The following is a 19815-nucleotide window of genomic DNA, read 5'->3' on the forward strand; positions in this document are numbered from 1 at the left end:
AGAGCCCCTCAGATTCCTGTCGATTCAATTCCAGTTATGTATTCTACAAGATTTGTGAAGTTGGTCTAAGCAAAACAGACAAGTTCCAGTGATTTGCGGGTGGAAGTGGTCCTGCAGAAGCTGAATATCTGAAATAGCAAAAGATGAGTCCTGATGAAGGATCTTAGCCCAAAATGTTGACCATCTATTCCCCTCCATAGCCTGACCTATTGAGTTCTTCCAGCACTGTGTTGCAAGATTTCTAGTATCTGCCTTGTGTCTCCAATAACTATTCCCTCATTCTGCTTCTAAAACTTTCCAACGTCTCCATGACAAGTTTGGAACTTGATATTGGTGAGAAATGGCACCACTATGGCAAATTTAACATCCAGGAGTGTGTGGTGATGTTCACTACTAGACACTAAATTTAACAAATAGGTATATTACATCATAAATTATCTGGAATTTCACTCCATCTCATGCACCTTGATATATCCTGCAAAGATCCCCACTTTTGATTTGTAACAGATACAGACCGATTGCTCTGAAGTAGGTACAAATAGAATATAGCACAGCAAGTCAGAAAAAACCTAGAGCAACTAATCAATGCCAGGATTGACATCCAGGACATTTGAGAGCATTTCCACACTTGAGATATCGAATGAAAAAGGCAAAAGGTATTAAAGAAGCTGCAACAATTTAAGATTATGACTTAAATGAAACAGAAGGACCTAGCTCCATTAAAGCTGATTAGCACTGGATGCAAAATTAGTTTACTAACTGGCCACATAGCCCCTCGTGCCTATTCTACCATTCATGGTGGGTAGCACACTTTTTGTTTTCCTTGCACTAACCTATAATCCCATTTCCCCTTTGTAAAAATCGATGTCTCACTCTTTTGGTTAGAGAATTAAAGATACACCCATCCGCCAAAGCTTCTTTGTCTCAGCATCGAATGACTTGAACTAGAATCCCTGGTTCTAGACATTCAGCCTGACGAAGCATTCCACATCTACCCTGTGCAAAATTCTTGCAGGGCTTGATATTTCTGAGATCTTCCTTCATTTTTCTAAGCTTGGGTACATGGACTTGTTCTGCTGAACCTCACGCAAACCCACCACCTAGGAGTCAATCTTAAAGCTTCATCGCTTTTCCGTCACAAATAAGTCGTGAAATAAGGCGTTGATCAGGTTAGGAGACCAGATTCTGTACACAACACCCAATCTGAAGTCTCACCCAGGCTGCATGTAACTGGATAAAGCAGTCTCATTCGCTGCACTCAAACCCACTTGCAAAAAGAAAAACCTCCTGGAAGCCCAAGTCCACCACTAATCAGCCCAGCTAGTTTCATAGAGTGGAACGAGGAAGATAGTTAGTACCACACCTCAGCTCTAGAGAGGCAAGTTCAACCGTGGTCTCAGATGCTGCCTGAGTGGCTTTGGAATGTTCTCCTGACAAATAAAGGCATTATTCAGATGATCTGGTTTTCTCCCATAACCCAAATACTTGTTCATAGGTTCACTGGCTGCTGCAAATTACCTTTTGGTCACAAGTTTAGTCCAAATGGCAAAAACTAAAATGGTTAGTCAGTGACAGGGAACATACACTCAAATGGCCACTTATTAGGTACTTCCTACAAAACAAAATGGCCACTAAGTGCTTGTTCGTGGTCTGCTGCAGCTGTAGCCCATCCACTACAAGGGTCATTGTGTTTTCAGAGATGCTCTTCTGCACACCACTACTGTAACTCATGGCTACTTTTGTTACTGTCGCCTTGAATCAGTCAGGCCATTCTCCTCTGACCTCCCACTTACCAAGCATTTTTGCCCACGGAGCAGCTGCTAACTGGATTTGTGTTTTGTTCCCACCCCCCCCCCCCACACACACAGTTCTCTGTAAACTCGAAACTTGTAGTGAAAATCCCAAGAGATCGGCAGTTTGAGATACTAAACCACCACATCTGGCACCAATCATACCATGTCATTCACTTTGATCACATTTCTTCCCCATTCTGTTTGCTCTGAATCTCGACCATGTCTGCATGCGAGTCACTGTCACACTATTAGCTGATTAGATAATTGCATTAAAGAGCAGGTGTATCACTGAGTTTGGAGAGGGGTTATAGGGGAATAGGATAGGATTGTTCTGTTGGAAGCCAATTTAGACTTTGGCTCAGGTGGTCATTCGACCATTGTTAACTCTAGCCAATTCTATTTTAATGAGTTGTTACCACTGAACTGATTATAGCACTTTGTATATCACAATGGTTAGTTCTAATTTTCCTCTTATTCATGACTAAAATTGCTAGTTTCCAATCTGTGGAAGCTATTTAAAGCTGGAACAAGTGTAGCAGAGTTTTACAGGGTGCTGCTGGGACTTGAGGGACTGAGTTATGGAGAGAAGAGCAGGTTGGGACTTTATTCTGGAACGCAGGAGAATGAGGGATGATCTTATAAAAGGTAAAAAATTTAAGAGACTTAGATAGGGCAAGGAAAAAAAATAAATGAAGAACTAGATGCAACACACATCAAAGTTGCTGGTGAATGCAGCAGGCCAGGCAGCATCTCTAGGAAGAGGTACAGTCGACATTTCAGGCCGAGACCCTTCGTCAGGACTAACTGAAGGAAGAGTTAGTAAGAGATTTGAAAGAACTAGATGTGCAGGTTTAGGGTTAGGGGAGATTTAATAGGAACATATGGGGAAACATTTCACCCAGGTGGGCAGTATATGGAATAAGCTGCAAAAGGAAGTGGCTGAGGCAGCTGCATTCATATCTAAAAAGGTACTTGGACAGGTAGATGTATAGGAAGGAAGAGTTTAGGCAGATATGGGCTAACTGCAGGAAAACAGAACAAGCCTAGACAGGAATCTTGATATGCTGGGCCAGCTTTAGTGCTGAATGACCATGACTCCACAATCAAAGATACTTTACAAATGACAATCAGAAACATCGCCCATCTTCATAGCAATATCCAAACTGTAGGATGAAGGTCATCAGGTCCCAGTGACTAATTGGCCTCATTAAGTTCATTAATGATATAAACAAGAATGAGCACATTTCCTTATGAACTGTACCACCCCAATCTTGCAGAACATTTGCTAACCCTCCTTTACAGGGCAGTATATATGCAGCATCTGTAGAAGGAGTCCAGGCCCTCGTCAAGAAACTCCACATCCACTCCTTAGACTTGAAAAGTGTATTTTAAGCTGAATGAGACAACGTGCAAACAATCACTGGAGTGTTAAAGTTGGCCATTATAGTTACCTAAATAGCCAAGTCTTGGGAAAGTAACAAAATGACACTGCCAATGAGCTTTATGGAGACTGATTGGATGAGAAATGGTTCACCAGCTAGGCCCACCTTCCTACACAAGATTCAATAACTTAAGGATCCTTCAGTCCTGATGAAGGGTCTTGGCCCAAGAAGTCAGCTCTAGTCCTTTCCGTAGATGCAGCCCGACACACTGTGTTCCTCCAGCATTGTGTTAAGGAACCAAAAGTTGACTTTGGTATTTCCCCTTCTAACTTGGTCAATGTCACTGCAGATCAAGTGAAAATAATTTCCACACGCAGAGGGATTTGGGCAACTTCTAAATTGAATAATTTAAGTTATTTATCTATTTCTAGACAAAGTTGAATTATGGAATCCTCCATACACATGAAGTGGCAAACAGACCATTCCTCATTCCAAAATAACTTCCCTATTCGTCAGTATTTGGGATAAAGCCATTTAAAATTACATTGCAAAAATGCCATCCACACTAACCTGAACAGAGGGCAACTCTCAATGCAGATTTTGGGTGGAGCACGCTAAGTTACAACTCAGTGTAAGTTTAGTGAAGTTCAGTGAACAAGGACACATAACTACTCAGACATTCTAATTCAGTTGAAAACTTACCCAAATGTTAGTCTGACATAGATTTCCTACCCATTACCTCCAAACAGTACATAGATCACAGCTTCAAACAAACACCACTACATCCATAGATGAAATAAACAAGATTCATAACATTTTGAATTCCTCTTCTTTAATGTTGGGTTGAAGGAATACTCCTCACCACTTAGTTCCAGTCCAGCCCCAACGCCTACTGAGGGAAGACATGCTCAAACAGTCCATCAAGCCTCTTACTTTGCATCTTTTATTTCACTAAGAGAGATCTCATTAATGTTTTATCACAAGAAAACTACTTCAAGAATTTCAGTTCCTTCTTACAAAGCAGTGCCTCCGGCTAGCAGGGGGCACAAAGTTTGGCCAGGAATAAATTGCTTTAAAAATTTTAAATTGAGGGCTCAAAAAAAAAATTAATTCACACCAGGGATGCAGAAACTTCAATGGATGCTTCTGTGCCAAAGGAAGGTAATACACAAAAATTAGAACTAGAAACACAAACTTCTATAGATAAGCGGAGGAAAGTATTCTGACTGGTTGCATAGTGTAGGCTGATTAGCACAACACTACAGTACAGGTGACCTGGGTTCAATTCCCACCAATGCAAGGAGTTTGTACGTTCACACCATGACTGCGCGAGTTTCCTCCGGGTGTTCTGCCGCCCCCCCCCCCACCCCCACACTATCCAAAGATGTACTGGTAGGTGTGTTGATCTATTGTAAAATGTCCCATGATTAGGCTAGCATTAAATGGGGGGGGAGGGGGGGGAGAAGAGAAGAGAGAGATTGCTAAGCAGGGCAGCGCAAAGGGCCAGCAGGGCCTATTCCCTGCTGTATTTCAATAAATAAATTATGGCCTGGCATAGAACGAGCAATGCCCAAGAACTGAAAACCCTACAGAAAGTAGTGGATGCAGCCCATGGGCAAAACCCTCTCCACCATTGACCACATCTACATGTATGAGGATGGCCTTGGGGGGGGGGGGGGGCGGGGTAGAACGCAGCATTCAAGAACCCCAGCATCCAGGCCATGCTCTCTTCTCACTGCCATGAGAGGTAGAACAGGAGTTCCCAGAGACACACACAACTTTAATCCCTCCTTGTGTTTACATATCCTCTTTTGCACATTGGTTGTCTGTCCACTTTCATTGTGTGCACTCTTCATAGATTCTATTGTGTCTTTGCATTTACTGTGAATGCCCATGAACCTCAGGGTATATGGTGACATACGTGTACTTTGAAAATAATCACTAGTTTGAACTTTGAAATTAGAAGTGATGAACTCCACCCTCCAAGGAAATCTTGTGTATAGATTTAGAATCATAGAATAGTACAGCACAGTACAGGCCCTTCAGCCGACAATGTTGTGCCGACCCTCAAACCCTGCCTCCCATACAAGCCCCCACCTTAAATTCCTCCATATACCTGTCTAGTAGTCTCTTAAACTTCCATAAATTCCATAGTATTTTTAAATTTCCTTTCAATGCCTGCAAGAAAATGAACCTCAAAGTACAATATGGCAACATACACAAACATACTCTGACAATAAATTGGGTGCTGTGAAGGACCATGGGAGCTCTGAGAGACATTCAGCTTTTATTACAGCATCAGCCACCCGGGTTCATTTCCTGACACAGCCTGTAAGAAGTTTATGTATCTCCTCCAGTTGCTCCAGTTTCCTCCTACTTTCCAAAGACTTGTGGGTTGGTAGGTCGCATGGATGTAATTGGGCCGCGCGAGCTCATTTGGCCAAAAGGGCTCTGTTCCTCCAAGAATTTGTAGTCAAGTGTTTAAAAACGTCACTAATCATGGATAAAGTTGGAAAGCAAACATGCTCCAATGATGGATTAGGCCAGCAAGTAGTGACAGAAGCAGGTTGTATGAGAAGATGCATTTGGTCTATCCAAGAATTCGCCAAAGTCCAGGTACCAAGTTAAAACCTGAAACACACTCCAGTGTACAGAATAATTAGCCAAATCTCTGGATATCTGGTTTACAAGTGATACTCCAGATGTGGAATTCACTTTAACCAATGAAAATTCACACAATCAATTGGTGTCTCAACAACAATCTATCCAAAGGTTGCCTCAGGGCAGTACTCTCAGCTAACGGAATACTATCACACATGGGAAAATATTTTGCACAGCAATATCCCAAGAATGATGTTATCTAGACAATCGAATGCTCAAGGAGAAATGGTTGGTCAAAAATGCTCGGCAGTACACATGCTTTCCGACACATCTCCAAAGTGGATTTCCAGTGCTTCTCCATTCCACTAGGGTCCAATAATTTAAAAAAACACAACGATTAAATCATTCCCAGACGAAGAGACCCAAAGCCCATATCTCTTTGTACACCCCACCCTCTACCCAGCAATTTGTGCGTCTGGAGATAGCATCCAACTGAAAACATTGATAATCTGATTGGGGGAGTTTCAACATCAAAGTTTCCACGAATTTGCCAGTGGAGGTTTCCTTGCAGTTAACCCATATGCAAAATTTTAAATGACTGCTATCCAAATTTGTCTTGGACCTCCTGAGAAAGAAAGTTCCTTTCTGAGCATTTGTGTATTTGTTGGCACAAATTTCAAGTTGGACATTCTTCTGAGCACAGCCTCCACACCTTTCTTCCTTTACGGAGCCAAATCATACTGCAAGGGTCGTCAGAATGCCTCAAAGCCTACACTACAAGTTCAATTAGGTGGAAATTTATATACAGTAAATGCAATGCACTGGCTTCAGTGGAAGAGAATTGAGGGAAATATGTTCATATACTATGATACAGGATATATTTGTTTGAAGCATTCAAGCACAATCCAAGTCACCACAGGAGGAAACACCTACCTTGGTTGCTATGTATCCAAGCAATACTATCCATTCCCCATCCAAGGACCAGGGAGGGCAATGTGCACCTTTTCACATTTAGTTTGTGAATGAGAACCTTGGCAACCAGCTCCCATAGAGACTTTAAACACTTTGCAAGTTTGCTAACGTCTTTTTGTCCCCCAAATCATTAACTGAGAGTTTAAGAAATTCGCCTGCAAGGAACTCCCTATGAGCAAAATGCAAAAAAAAATACAGTTTTAAATTTTATAAAAATCTGGATTTACTTACTGATTTCTTTTAATAATCCATTCTTGCTTGAAGTTTATCCTGCACAACCACAAGCCTCTGACCCCTGAAAATAAGGCGTGTCTAGCTCATTCTAGACTAGTGACAGCACCTTTCATGTCCCACCCCACCGCTAGATCAAAGTAAAGGTGATCCATGCAAATCTGACAATGCAGTAGGGGGTTGGCGTTGATGCAGTCGATTGGACTGGGCCTTTGTGTATTAGTAAGAAAACTGTGATCGATTAGGTACAAAAAAAATTAAAAAGTTGCACAGTGATCAGACTAAAAGGAATAGACCAGGATCTGTGCAGAGTGGTGTTGGAGGTGCTGGGTTGCTGACACAGCTACCATTAGTTACCTGAGCGTGAAGTGCAGCAGCTGCAGCAGCAGCAGCGGGGTAGGTGAACGCAGCATGTGGGATGGCAGGGGTCAGTTCTGTTGTGTACAGTGGATAGGGAGCCCAGGCCTCTGGAGATGCAGGGATGAGTGCTGTTCCTGCAAGGTCATCTGAAACATGGAACACATTTTTTTTTTTTAAAAAAAAGAAATTTTTAGTCATGTCAAAAAGAAAAATCAATGCAAGATTTACATCCTAACTCCAAAGCCCACCCCTTGCCCCAAACTCTGGACAATTAGAAGTCAGAGCAATAAACAAAATGTAGAAATGTTAGGCAGCTTCGTTGAAGGGAAATGGGCCAACGTTTTAGGTCAAGACCATTCAAGCAATCTCCAAACAGGGTACGGGAACAGGTCAAGCACACACCAACCATCAAGCCATTTTCAATGATTCTATTCCATTTTGTTTTGCAACTTTAAAACATTAAATTAATTCAAAAGACTGAGAATCTGGGAATGCAGGCTTGACTTTGAGTTTACTTTTAAGTGAGATGCCTGCGTATCACATGATAGGGTAACAAGTGCAATCAAACCATAATTATTTAAACAAAGCATACTTAATCAAATATATACAAGATTACTCAAACATTATTAAAACAAGATGTACAGCACATTCTGGCCACATCTTTCTCCCTTCAACCAGATTTTGGATCTCACCTACACAACTGGGACAATTTACTAACTTACACACACACAAAATGCTGGAGGAATGCAGCAGGCCAGGCAGCATCTATGGAAAAAAAAATAGAGAAAATCTGCAGATGCTGCAGAGGTGTTACTTGGACTTCCAGCATCTGCAGATTTTCCTCTTGCTTGTGATTTATTAACTTGTTAGTTGTGTGGGGGCGGGGGAGCTACACTGTCACTGGGAGAACAGGGAAACTCCACACAAGCAGCAGTTCTGGATGTGTCATAATGCCTGAGTCACCAGAGCATTGATGCATCTCAGTGCTGCCCCAGAATGGTTTTAAAAACCACATACCAAAATGTACTGTTGCCTCATTTAGAAGCCACTCCTTTATAAGAGCATTGACTTGGTTTCTGGGAATGTGCATTCTGACATGACCATGGCTTGCGTTGAGACAGAAGCCTTCAGGTTCAAGCCAAGTTGGCACCCAGCACAGTGTTTTAGAATTTATCAGCTGAGCAAAACTGCACACAATTAAACAGCCAAATTTAAGCCCTTGTTTGTTAGCCAAAGTATTACAATTCAGAACAAATCTTGTTTAAAGGAATTTTATGGAATCTTTCACTGAGGTTTCAGTAAAGGCCAATTCCAAAACTAGATATTGAATGTTAAGCACCTGCCCTAACCTCACTTTGTTTCTTGGGTCCTGAATTGTGACCCACTGCTGTGTGTCAAGCAAGATATATTCATACCTTGACCTGAAACATTCCCAGAGCAGCTCATTGGTATAAAATCATTGCTGACAGTACTGCCTGAAGGAAATGGCAAACATTTTGCAGGGTTTCAGATGTCAAGAAATGTTTAGCTTACTGGCTAATTAAGCCCAATTCAAAAAGTTATACAAAAGTTGCTCTTTATCTGTTGCTTTCAGTACCAGAGCAGGTACAGAGAAAAGTAAGATTAGGTTTCAAGTTCTTGACTCTATGCCAAGACTGAATCAGCTCACTGTTATGAAGCATTTTAATTCTTTGGGTTTCCAGTTCCCTGCTAAAATGGTTCCCAAAACCTGCAGCAAAATGTAATACATTGTTCTTTGGATAAATTTTCACCTAATTCTATTAACATGAAAGTTGGAGTTTCAGAAACAAAAGAATTCTCCAGAATATTATGAATACCAAAAGTGAAACTTGCACCCACTCATGAATATGTTTGATCCAAGATTCATTCTACTGATGTTAATGCTAACCTAGTACTAAATGTACACCTTGTATCCTAATAATTTGATCTCAGGGCCTACATGTAGAAGAATGCAGTTTATCATTAAAACCAGTTAGCACATTTTCTTTCTTAAACTAGCATATGCAAATCTGCCTGCAGAACCCAGGGCAATCAAATAAAAGCATCATAAGACCACGTCCATAAAACATAGGAGCTGAATAGGCCCGAAGTCTGCTCTACCAGTCCATCTCTCACCCATTCTCCTGCCTTCTTCCCATTAACTTTGACACCCTTACTAATCAAGAACCCACCAACCTCTGCTTTAAATATACCTAATGACCCTGCCTCCACAGTCATCTGTGGTAATGAGTTCCACAGGTTCACCACCTTCTCGCCCCAGACTCCCCCACTATAGGAAATATCCTCAACACATGCACTTTATCTAGGCCTTACAATATTTTATAGGTTTCAATGAGAACCCAAGCACTCACACTCATTCTTCTAAACTACAGCAAGTACAGGCCCAGAGCCATCAAATGCTCCTCATACATTAACCCATTCGTTCATGGATCATTCTTGAGCCTCCTCTGGGCTCTCCAATGCCAGTACAACCTTTGACCCAAAACTGCTCATAATGCTCTAAGTGCAGCCTGATCAATGCTTTAAAGCCTCAGCTTTAGACCAATCACTGATTTTAAGAGTGCAAATTCCAGTTTTAAGTATCAAACTGTTTAATTTAATTGCAGTCCACCTATGCTTTCAATTCAACTAATTAACTGCAGATTCACGACCCAAATCAAACTTAAGTATTACATAGACCAAACAATTAGGTCTAGAGCATTAACTAAATGTTCCTTAAAAATTGAAATCCTTCATCAAGATTGGCTCCAACTACTAAATCCAGATTTAGCTCTCAGAAACATTCTTTTGCTTTTGAAGGAAATAATATATTGAATATCTTACAGGACCTGACCAATCTTTTCACTGGTTTCCCCAATCACAATTTCCAAATGAAAGGAATATCACACCCCCAGTTAAGAAGCTTAATCTTATCAATTAATTGGAAGGGTTTAAAATGATCAGCTCAATGGATCTTTTTTTGGGAAGTAGAAATTGCAAATACAACAAGCACTTGGAGATATTTTAAGACTGGAAATTGGCTAAGGGATAGTTAGTTCTCTCTTGAAAGTTTAAAGATGCACAACTCCAACCAGCTTCAATCCCTACTCCTGATATTTTCCATACCTCAGATATTCCCTATAGCCTGTAGGGTTTCTCCAAGTGCTCCAGTTTCCTCCCATAATGTGCTAGGTTATCCCACTCCCACAAATTAACCCTCATGTGGCTGACAGGAGAATCAGGAAAACTGACGAGCACAAGGTGGAATGAGATTACTTCTGGAGCTCACAAAAGCCGGACGGGTCACACAGTTGCAAGCACAGTGTCAAAATCCATCTTTGCACCTTCACCCAATTGCTTCTATTCTGAAATTAAGTATTTCTTTAAACATTTCTATTCAAGTTATAACAACAGTGTTTAAAGATTTAAACATAACAATTTAGGTGTCACATAGCAATTGGTAATTGACAAGTGCTGACTATAGATCACATCACTCAATCCTAAACAGTTTTGTCAAGAGGATGGAATAGACATTGATTACACAATCTAATTGTAAAGGTTGGAGATACTCCCCCTCCCCATTCCTTTCTAACCAGAACCAACCCTTGACTATTCTGAGCAAAATACTATCAGCAACTGCAAAGATATTAGCCAGGCTTATTTTGACTGATTTCTAAGGGTGAAGGTCCAGTATTCCTCAGGATTGGTTGAAAGGGGTGATGGGCACGGAAAATTCTTTGTTGCAACTGGAGACTAAACCTACAGACCATATCAGCTCAATTGTGATAACATTCACTGAAGGAAATAACATGCAATCATTGAAAATTGCTCAATTGAAGATAATTACAACTGGAAACTTCAGTTTGTAGATTTCCTTAATTATCCATGAACCTTGAAGCTGCCTACAATTGCACTGTCCTCCTTCATACTAATTAAGGTGCAGTGAATTCTGTATTCAACACAATAATTATCAACTTAGTCAAACCAGGTGCTCTATTCCAGTAGTATTCAAGACAATTTTAAGTTAATAATAACCTCATTTACTTCTAGCTTCCATTCTTATTCTATGAGGCTAGGAAAAGGGGCGGAGTGGAAGGGTGATAAACACTTCCCAATTACTCTGCAAAATTACTGACACTAACATCGGGTAATGAGAAAACTGTCCCATCGTTAAGTTTCCAGTATTTAGGTAAAGTGGCCTCCTGGTCTAAAGGTAACTGTTGACAGCCAAAGCCCACTCAGCAAGATCAGTGCTTCATGAGATGATGGACAAAGTGAAATGAGCTCTAAATGCTGTACATAGCTTTGAAAGTGATAACGTCTTAGATCTTGAAACCAGTTTGTGTTGCTTTTAGCCAGAGCTCGTTTCAATAAGAGTGAATGTTGGAGGCCATGCTCACAAAAAGCAAGGAATCCCGTATGCACACTTCACTTGAGCTCATCTGCCAGATGGCAGTCTGGTTGTGTTAAGTGGTACATCTTGGGACAGGCGTTGGGTGTGAGGTGCTAGGACAGCCCACCACAACTGAAGCGCACCTTATAGCCATGTGTAGGGTGGAGCTGGCTAACCCTGGAGAAATAAACCAGAACAGTGGTGTAGCAGTTAGCATTACACTAACAATGCCAGCAACCCAGATTCAATTCTGCTGGTGTCAGTAAGGAGGCTGTACGTTCTCCTTGTCACCATGAGGGTTTCCTCCAGTTTCCTCCCACATTTCAAAGATGTACAGATTAGTGTCACATGGGTGCAATGATGCAGTATGGGCTTGATGGACCGAAGGGCCCGTTACTGTGCTACATCTTGACAAATAATCTGTAATCAGCATCCCAAATCAACATGCTGGAGAAAGCAGTGGGGAGCTATAACTAGAAAAAAAGGCTCTTCCTTAATTTCCTACCTTTCCCTATTGATTTGTTCATTTGAGGTACAGCGCATAATAAGTCCTTCCGGACTTTTGAGCCACACTACCCAGCAATCCCGATTTAATCCTAGCCAAATCACAAGACAATTTATAATGACCGATTAACCCACCAACCACTAGGTGTTTGTACAGTAAATTGCTCGACCTACAGACAGTCTGACTGGGAGGAAACCAGAACACCCGGAGGAAACCCACATGGTGACAGGGAGAATGGACAAATTCTTTACAGGCAGCACAGGAATTAAACTCTGGTCTTCTGTACTGTAAAGCGTTGTGCTAACCACTAGTCTACCATGCCACCCAATAATGAAATGCATTACTCAGCCAATGTCATGGACATGGCACTCCATCTCCTTAACTGGAATTGGCAAGGCTGCTGTCATGACATGGCCTATATTGGAATGCTAGACACACATTAAAAGAATATCATAATTGCAGAAGGTTAAACTCAAGTAACTTACAGGGGTCCCGTGCAATGAAGTGTGCTCCCAAGGCAGGGTGCATGTTTGTGGGGTTGGGCGTAGCCATTAGCTTGCTTTTGGCCATCTTCGTGTTTGCCTTCGCAAATTCCAACCTGAGAGTTTGAGGATTTTCAGGATCAAATCGAATACCCTATTTTTTAAAAGAAGTAAATTTCAACCAACAAGTCCAAAAGAACAATTTCAAAAGACATTGAGATACATGCTAGATTCAACTCAGGATCACTCAAGTTTCATTAGACACATGCCGATTGGAGACAAAGGCTCGCCATATAGCCTTATTATGGAACATTCACAAAACCAATTGGAGTAATACAAGCAAAAAAAAATTATTAAAGTTGATAAAAATAATGAAGTTTTGAGTTTTATCAGGCCCCATTGCCTGATAAAGGGGTTATCTGCACTTTTGAGGATACAATCCATTATGCTAGAGATATTGTACGTAGCCCAGGAATCAAGCTGTTTCTTTTATCACCTCCCCCCACCTGTAATTTCCTCATTCATTACAGTCAAGGATTCCAATAGATTTTCCCCCACAATATATCATCCCACTTCACACTACAATTGGAGATTTTTTTTTGTATCTGGGTTCTTGGCAAATGACAACTGGCATTCAGCCAAACAACCATCTCCCCAATGGTTGCTTGAACAGTCATGTCTTGGAATATTACCCTCCCTTACATAGGCACAGGAAGATGTACTCTATTTCCTTGTATTTTAATCAATTGGCCCTCTACCTGGAGTGTGCTTGGGGTAGAGTCGATCGGCAAAGAAGCAGAATTGTGAACACAGCTCAGCACACGACAGAAACCAGCCATCCTACCATAGGCTTTTTAAATATATAGTCTCTAAAGTATACCAAAGACCCCAGACTACACACTCCCATCGAGGGGACGATACAAAAGCCTGAAAACACATACCACATAGCTCAATGACAGCTTGCATCTCACTGTTAAGACTATTGAACAGTCCCCCAGTGCAGTAAAATGTTTTTGACCTCAATCTACATCATTATTCTACCTGCACTTCCTCTGAAACTTTTGTACGCGCGGGTATCGTTCACTCCAACGTACTACCTCGGTGCACTGTGTGATGAGATGACCTGTCTGGATGGCATGCAAAGAGTTTAACTGTAGCTCAGCACACGCATCAACAGACCAAATTTGTTTACATTATGGAGGCATGCACATTTGGGAACTGTCCAGCTACAGCAATTCAATCCGCACACAAGGACAGGAGGTGCTTAGCAAAGTCTGCAGGATGGACAGGCTTGGGGAAATGTTTGAAATCAAAGTCAATCTCCCACCAAATAAGAGTGGATTACTTGTATACTCTCCACACAAGAAACATTGGACAGATGCTTAGTAGACAGGGCAGTTCTGCTGAATGCACAGCTATTTTATACAGCACTAGGACGATATTATTTGCATTGAATCTGAGCCCAGGAACCAATGTTTATAAACTGGACAATCCTCATACCCTGCTGTAGAGTTTATTTGGTAATAAGCCAGGGTGGTTACCCTACAGGACCTAATCATATTGCAGGATTAGACCAAATCCACCAACCCAAAGATTAAGGACACACCAACACTGTTCAATACTTCAGAAGTGATCCAGTTCTGCATCACAAGCTCAAGGAATTTGCAGTTGGGATATAGAGACTTTGGACAGTAGGAGTTTGTGTAACATCAGTGATGCTGGTAGACACTAGCAGGGCATGGATGGGATAACCGAGTTCAGGGTATTTAGCTACCAAGTTCAAGTTGAAAGGGAGTGGAAGAGCAAGATGGGTGGAAACACCTTCTTGGATCTCGGCTCTTGCCGACAGATGCATGGGGCTATGGCACAACGAAACGAACAACGGACAAAACAGCTTGTCTGTGCTTGGAGGCCGTTATGACATGACAGTCTGAAGACCAACAATGTTCAACAGATGCTTTCAGGCCAAGATCAATTGTAGCCAGATTATATTTAGTTGCATCTGGGCTGACGAACCATTGTAGTGTCACTGTGACTGCAATCGCTTTGCAGGACCTGGGATCAATACCTGCCACTGTCTGCAAGCTGCATATTCTCCGCTTGACCACCAGCTCTCAGCTGCTCTGGTTTGCACCCACATTCCAAAGACTTGCTGTTAGTGTTAGTGAGCTGTGGGCATGCTATGTTGCCACCAGAATAGTGCCAATACTTGCAGGCTGCTCTGATTTAGATTGACACCAGTGACGCATTTCACTGTGTTTAGAAGCTTCGATGTAATTCAATGAACGTGGGTTGGCACAGCAGTGTAGTGGTTAGCACAACGCTTTACAGTACCAGCGACCCAGGTTCAACTCCCGCCACTGTCTGCAAGGAGCTTGTATGTTCTCCGTGATCGTGTGGGTTTCCTCTGGGTGCTCCGGTTTCCTCACAGTCCAAAGACAAACTGACTGGTAGATTAATTGGCCATTGTAAATTGTCCACTGGTTAGGCTAGGGTTAAACAGGTGGGCTGCTGGGTAGCTTGGCTGGAAGGGACTGTTCTACGCTGTGGCTCAATAAACAAATCTTCCATTCTGTCACAATAAAGTATCACCAATTCCATAGAGCCAAAAGAAATAAACACTCCTATAAACTCAGTTAAGATACAAACTTGGAAGCACCAGTTATGAATCTAATGAAAAAATTAGATGAAAAAATTAGTAAAAATCTAATGAAAACTCCCAAACCAATTTCCAGGTTTTTGATGCAACCTCCAATGAAAACAAATGCAAAAAAACATTGAAAATTGAACCTAACAAAACATTTCAATGTCAGTGGCGCATTGGATGAATTTCCACTTTTGTACTTCCTCGCTGAGATCCACGAGGTCTGGTACTTAGAGGTAAAGGGCCACATTATAGAAGCAGGGAAGTACAGGTAAAGTGGCAAACAAACTTCAGAACACCATTGCTGGTGAACGCAGCAGGCCAGGCAGCATCTCTAGGAAGAGGTACAGTAGACGTTTCGGGCCGAAACCCTTCGTCAGGACTAACTGAAGGAAGAGCTAGTAAGATTTCAAATCTCTTACTAGCTCTTCCTTCAGTTAGTCCTGACAAAGGGTTTCGGCCTGAAACTTCGACTGTACCTCTTCCTAGAGATGCTGCCTGGCCTGCTGCGTTCACCAGCAACTTTGATGTGTGTTGCTTGAATTTCCTGCATCTGCAGAATTCCTCGTGTTCAGAACACCGTGTTAGGGGTCCATAAAAGCATTGACATTACACTTTGGAAATTATCTTCAGGCACTTCACATAAAAGCTGGTTTAATACTAGGTATCAAAAGGCAGTAAGATCCAAGAGATCTCGGGTTGCTTTGGGAGATTTATTTTTTGAGCTGTACATATTAAAGGCGGCTTAGATTTGACAACATTAAGATACGCATCTACACCACTCAGCCCAGGCAGGAATACTTCTCCTGTGAACACCTTCAGTTTTCACCATGGGCATGGTTACCAGTCCTAGGCAGCTCATGTTTGGCATTTCCAGCCCACCCACTCAAATGAGCACTGTCACTACAAAACTCCATTCAGCCAAGGATCCCCAAGTGTGGATGGGACAGTATTGGACATTAAACATTAGCAAAAAAACACTAAGAATATTAACATCATAGCCAAATTTTTGTCTCCAGATCACATTGGAGGAATCTTAAAACAGTAGGGGTGAAGTTGTTGGAAGCTTGTTTATCCCCTACAAGGCATTGTCATCCAAATGCATTTAGGGTTGAGAAAGCACCCAAAACATAATCCAAAACATCAGTATCATAAGCCACAACAGTGCCAACAATTCACCTGTGTTCATTCAGAATATCCAAGATGCATGTTAAACCACATAACCATAACAGAACAATAAATCACTTCATGTTTGCTATCAAGATGTGGGCATTTTAAACTAGTACTTCAATCATGAAAAGATCAATCCCAGTAAAAAGCTTTTCACTGGGTTTCACGTACCCAAGAAACCCTTCAATGGAGATGTGGCAAACAGTCATAGGAGGACTAAATGAGATGCTTTATGCTAATTAGAGAAAAATCAAAGGACAGACTTCTCAGAGCAAGCTTAATTATATGTCACATCAAGGCCTCACAAGTCAAAGATCAATCATGAGCACCATGCCAGGAATATCACAGTACTAACCATTTAAAGTGACTGACAGAAATTAGTGTTCATGTCTGGCATTAGCAAAGTTACCAAGATCCAAAACCTAGAAAATTTTAAGCTCAGTTCTCCAGAATGCACGAAATTCACAACTTTTTGCCTCATTTTATTTGATCTAAGCTAAAAGTCACAAGTTAAGCATCACTGGTAGCAACAAGCCAAATTTTTCATGCATGCAGTTAACTGCATTAAAGATAAAAGAAAAGGCATTTCATTGGAGGTTTTGTCAAACTGATATGTCTCCGCAGTGGATTCGAAGTTTCCTTTTTAGATGGAAGTCAACTGACCCATTAATGGGGCCAAGAATTGAAGAGAAGGCATTAGATAACAAGTGTAGAACAGGCCACATGTCAAAAGCAATATTTGCAATGATGAGGCAACAATAGACAATAGGTGCAGGAGTAGGCCATTCAGCCCTTCTTTTTTGAAAGAATCCAGAGAATTGGCCTCCACTGCCTTCTGAGGCAGAGCATTCCACTGAACCACAACCCTCTGTGTGAAAAAGTTTTTCCTCAACTCCATTCTAAATTGTCTACCCTTATTCTTAAACTGTGCAACCAGAAGCCAATAGGGAAATGTCTATGGCTCATACACCAAATCTTAAAACTCAGTTTCTTGGGATTGTACTTAATTCCAAGCACAATGTGAAAGTCTTTGAAGATGGTCAAAGATGGAGGAACTGATGAAGTTGAATGTAATAGGTCTTACATTGTAGTTATGCTAGTTAAGCTACCCAGCCTAATCCCATCTTTCTGCATCGGATCTACACCCCTGCAGGTAATGTCCAGTACTAAGTATTTAAGATTTGATGAATGTTTTTGCCACCACCAACCTTTGGATGAGTTAAAGAAAGTCTCTTCTAATCCTACAGGTGTTCCCCGCTTTTCGAACGTTCACTTTACAAAACCTTACTGTTATGAAAGACCTACATTAGTACCCTGTTTTCACTTTCGGAAGGTGTTTTCACTGTAACAAAAAAAATTCAGCGTGATAAAAAATCAGCACGCGAAAAAATCAGTGCACGATAAAAGGCAGAGTGCGCCCCAAGCAGCCGCTCTCCCCCGGATTGGGAACTGCTTTGCTTTAACACGTGCCTGTGAGCAGCCGTTTACAAGATGAGTTCTATGGTATTGGAAAAGCCTGAAAGAGCTCGTAAGGGTGTTACCCTTACGGTAAAACTAGACAATTAAGCCTTTTGATCATGGTGAACAAAGTAAGGACAAGGTGAGTTTGGCTTATGGAAGCTAACAAATATGATGTTGAAGAGGTTTTGGCATCCCATCACCAAGAACTGACAGATGAAGAGCTGATACAATTGGAAGAAAAAATGATAACAATCGAAACCGAATGAGTAATGATAAAGTACGACTTTAATTTTGAAAGGGTATGTCGGTTTAGGAACTATTTGCAGGATGGTTTGAGTCCTTGAAGAACTGTGTGATAGAAAAATGCACGAGGCTCAGCAGTCAAGCAAGCCTGCCCCAGCAGACAACGAACCTCGACCTTCGACATCGAAGCGGGCAGCCACAGGAGAAGATGAGCTGCCTGCTCTAATGGCAACAGACGACGAGATGACACCCTAGTGTCCCACCACCCCAACACCCAGGCCACGGATAGATACCGATACGCGGAAAATGCAATGGGTGCCAGGACGCACACAGCACATCTTTAAGAAAAAAGCCGAAATAAACATGCTAATTAATTAGCTGCCGCCTAGCATGTAATTGTCAGCCCAGATCAATGCCCATGGAATCGGCAATCGCCTCTGATCTGCGCTGACATTTACGTGCCGGGCAGCACCTAATTAATTAGCATGTTTATTTTGGCTTTTTTCTTAAAGATGTGCTGTGTGCCTCCCGGCTACCCCTGCGTGCTTTGCAGCAATGCATCAGTCAGCGGCCCGGAGGGTGGGGGCCACTGCACCACCCAGCCTGCAATGACTCAGTCTAACACACCACCGTCAGTGTGCTCGATGTCTTCCCAATTCCGGAAAGTGATACTACACTGTACATACATTATTTCTACTTTACATAGGCCGTGTATTTTTACGTGTTATTTGGTATGATTTGGCAGCTTCATAGCTTAAAGGTTACTGGAGAGCGCGTTTATGCCAACAGCACTTGCGTGAGATTTTTGCTACGGAGATCTGTGCAGGCAATCGTTGTAGAGAAGTATTTCTATTTATTATAGGCGGTGTATTTATCATATCATTCCTGCTTTTATTATATGCTACTGTTATTTTAGGTTTTGTGTGTTATTTGGCATGATTTGGTAGGTTATTTTTGGGACTGCGAACACTCACAAAATTTTCCCCATATAAATAAATGGTAATTGCTTCTTCGCTTAATGACATTTCGGCTTACGAACTGTTTCATAGGTACACTACCTACGGATGGCGGGAGAAACCTGTACTTAAAACTAATTTCCCATAGTCACATTAAAGAATGGGGTACAGAGCCTTTATTTTATACAGTAAAAAAAAATAGCCTACCATTCTGAACAGCCATCCAAGTTTTCCTTAGCGAAAGTTATCCATTCCTGGAAACATTGAAGCATCCCCCAGGAGATTTCTAACGTAATTATATCTTGAAACCGGAATATTATTGTTACATGTACCAAGATAGTGAAAACCTTTGTTTACATGCAATCCAGATTGAATCTATCTAATAGATCATTCCATATGGAAACATTAAGGTCATCAGCAGGAAAACAATGCAGAATAGTATTACAGTTAAGTTAGATAAATAAGGTGCAAGTTATATTGGGAGAACAGGAGTTCTTTTTTATTTAAAAGAGTCTATTAAAGAGTCTGGTAACAGCAGGATAGAAAGAGTCTTCTTGCAGATTTTATAGAAATATATGAAAGGGATAGATAAGAGGCATGCAAGCTGTCTCCACTGTCAAGT

General features: G+C 41.5%; 1 protein-coding gene across 1 annotated transcript in view; it reads right to left on the minus strand.

Annotated features, from left to right (window-relative positions):
* The window catches only part of LOC134358527 (RNA-binding protein with multiple splicing 2), a 128317-nt gene that overhangs the window by 22258 nt on the left and 86244 nt on the right, over positions 1 to 19815 (minus strand). Inside the window, exons 5-6 of the mRNA XM_063070851.1 lie at positions 12723 to 12873; positions 7337 to 7485 (exon numbers count right to left, since the gene is read on the minus strand). Coding sequence (XP_062926921.1) covers positions 7337 to 7485; positions 12723 to 12873 — 300 coding nt within the window. The remainder of the gene's footprint in view (positions 1 to 7336; positions 7486 to 12722; positions 12874 to 19815) is intronic.

This window comes from Mobula hypostoma, chromosome 18, assembly GCF_963921235.1.
Source record: "Mobula hypostoma chromosome 18, sMobHyp1.1, whole genome shotgun sequence".
In the NCBI taxonomy this organism is placed as follows: Eukaryota; Metazoa; Chordata; class Chondrichthyes; order Myliobatiformes; family Myliobatidae; genus Mobula; species Mobula hypostoma.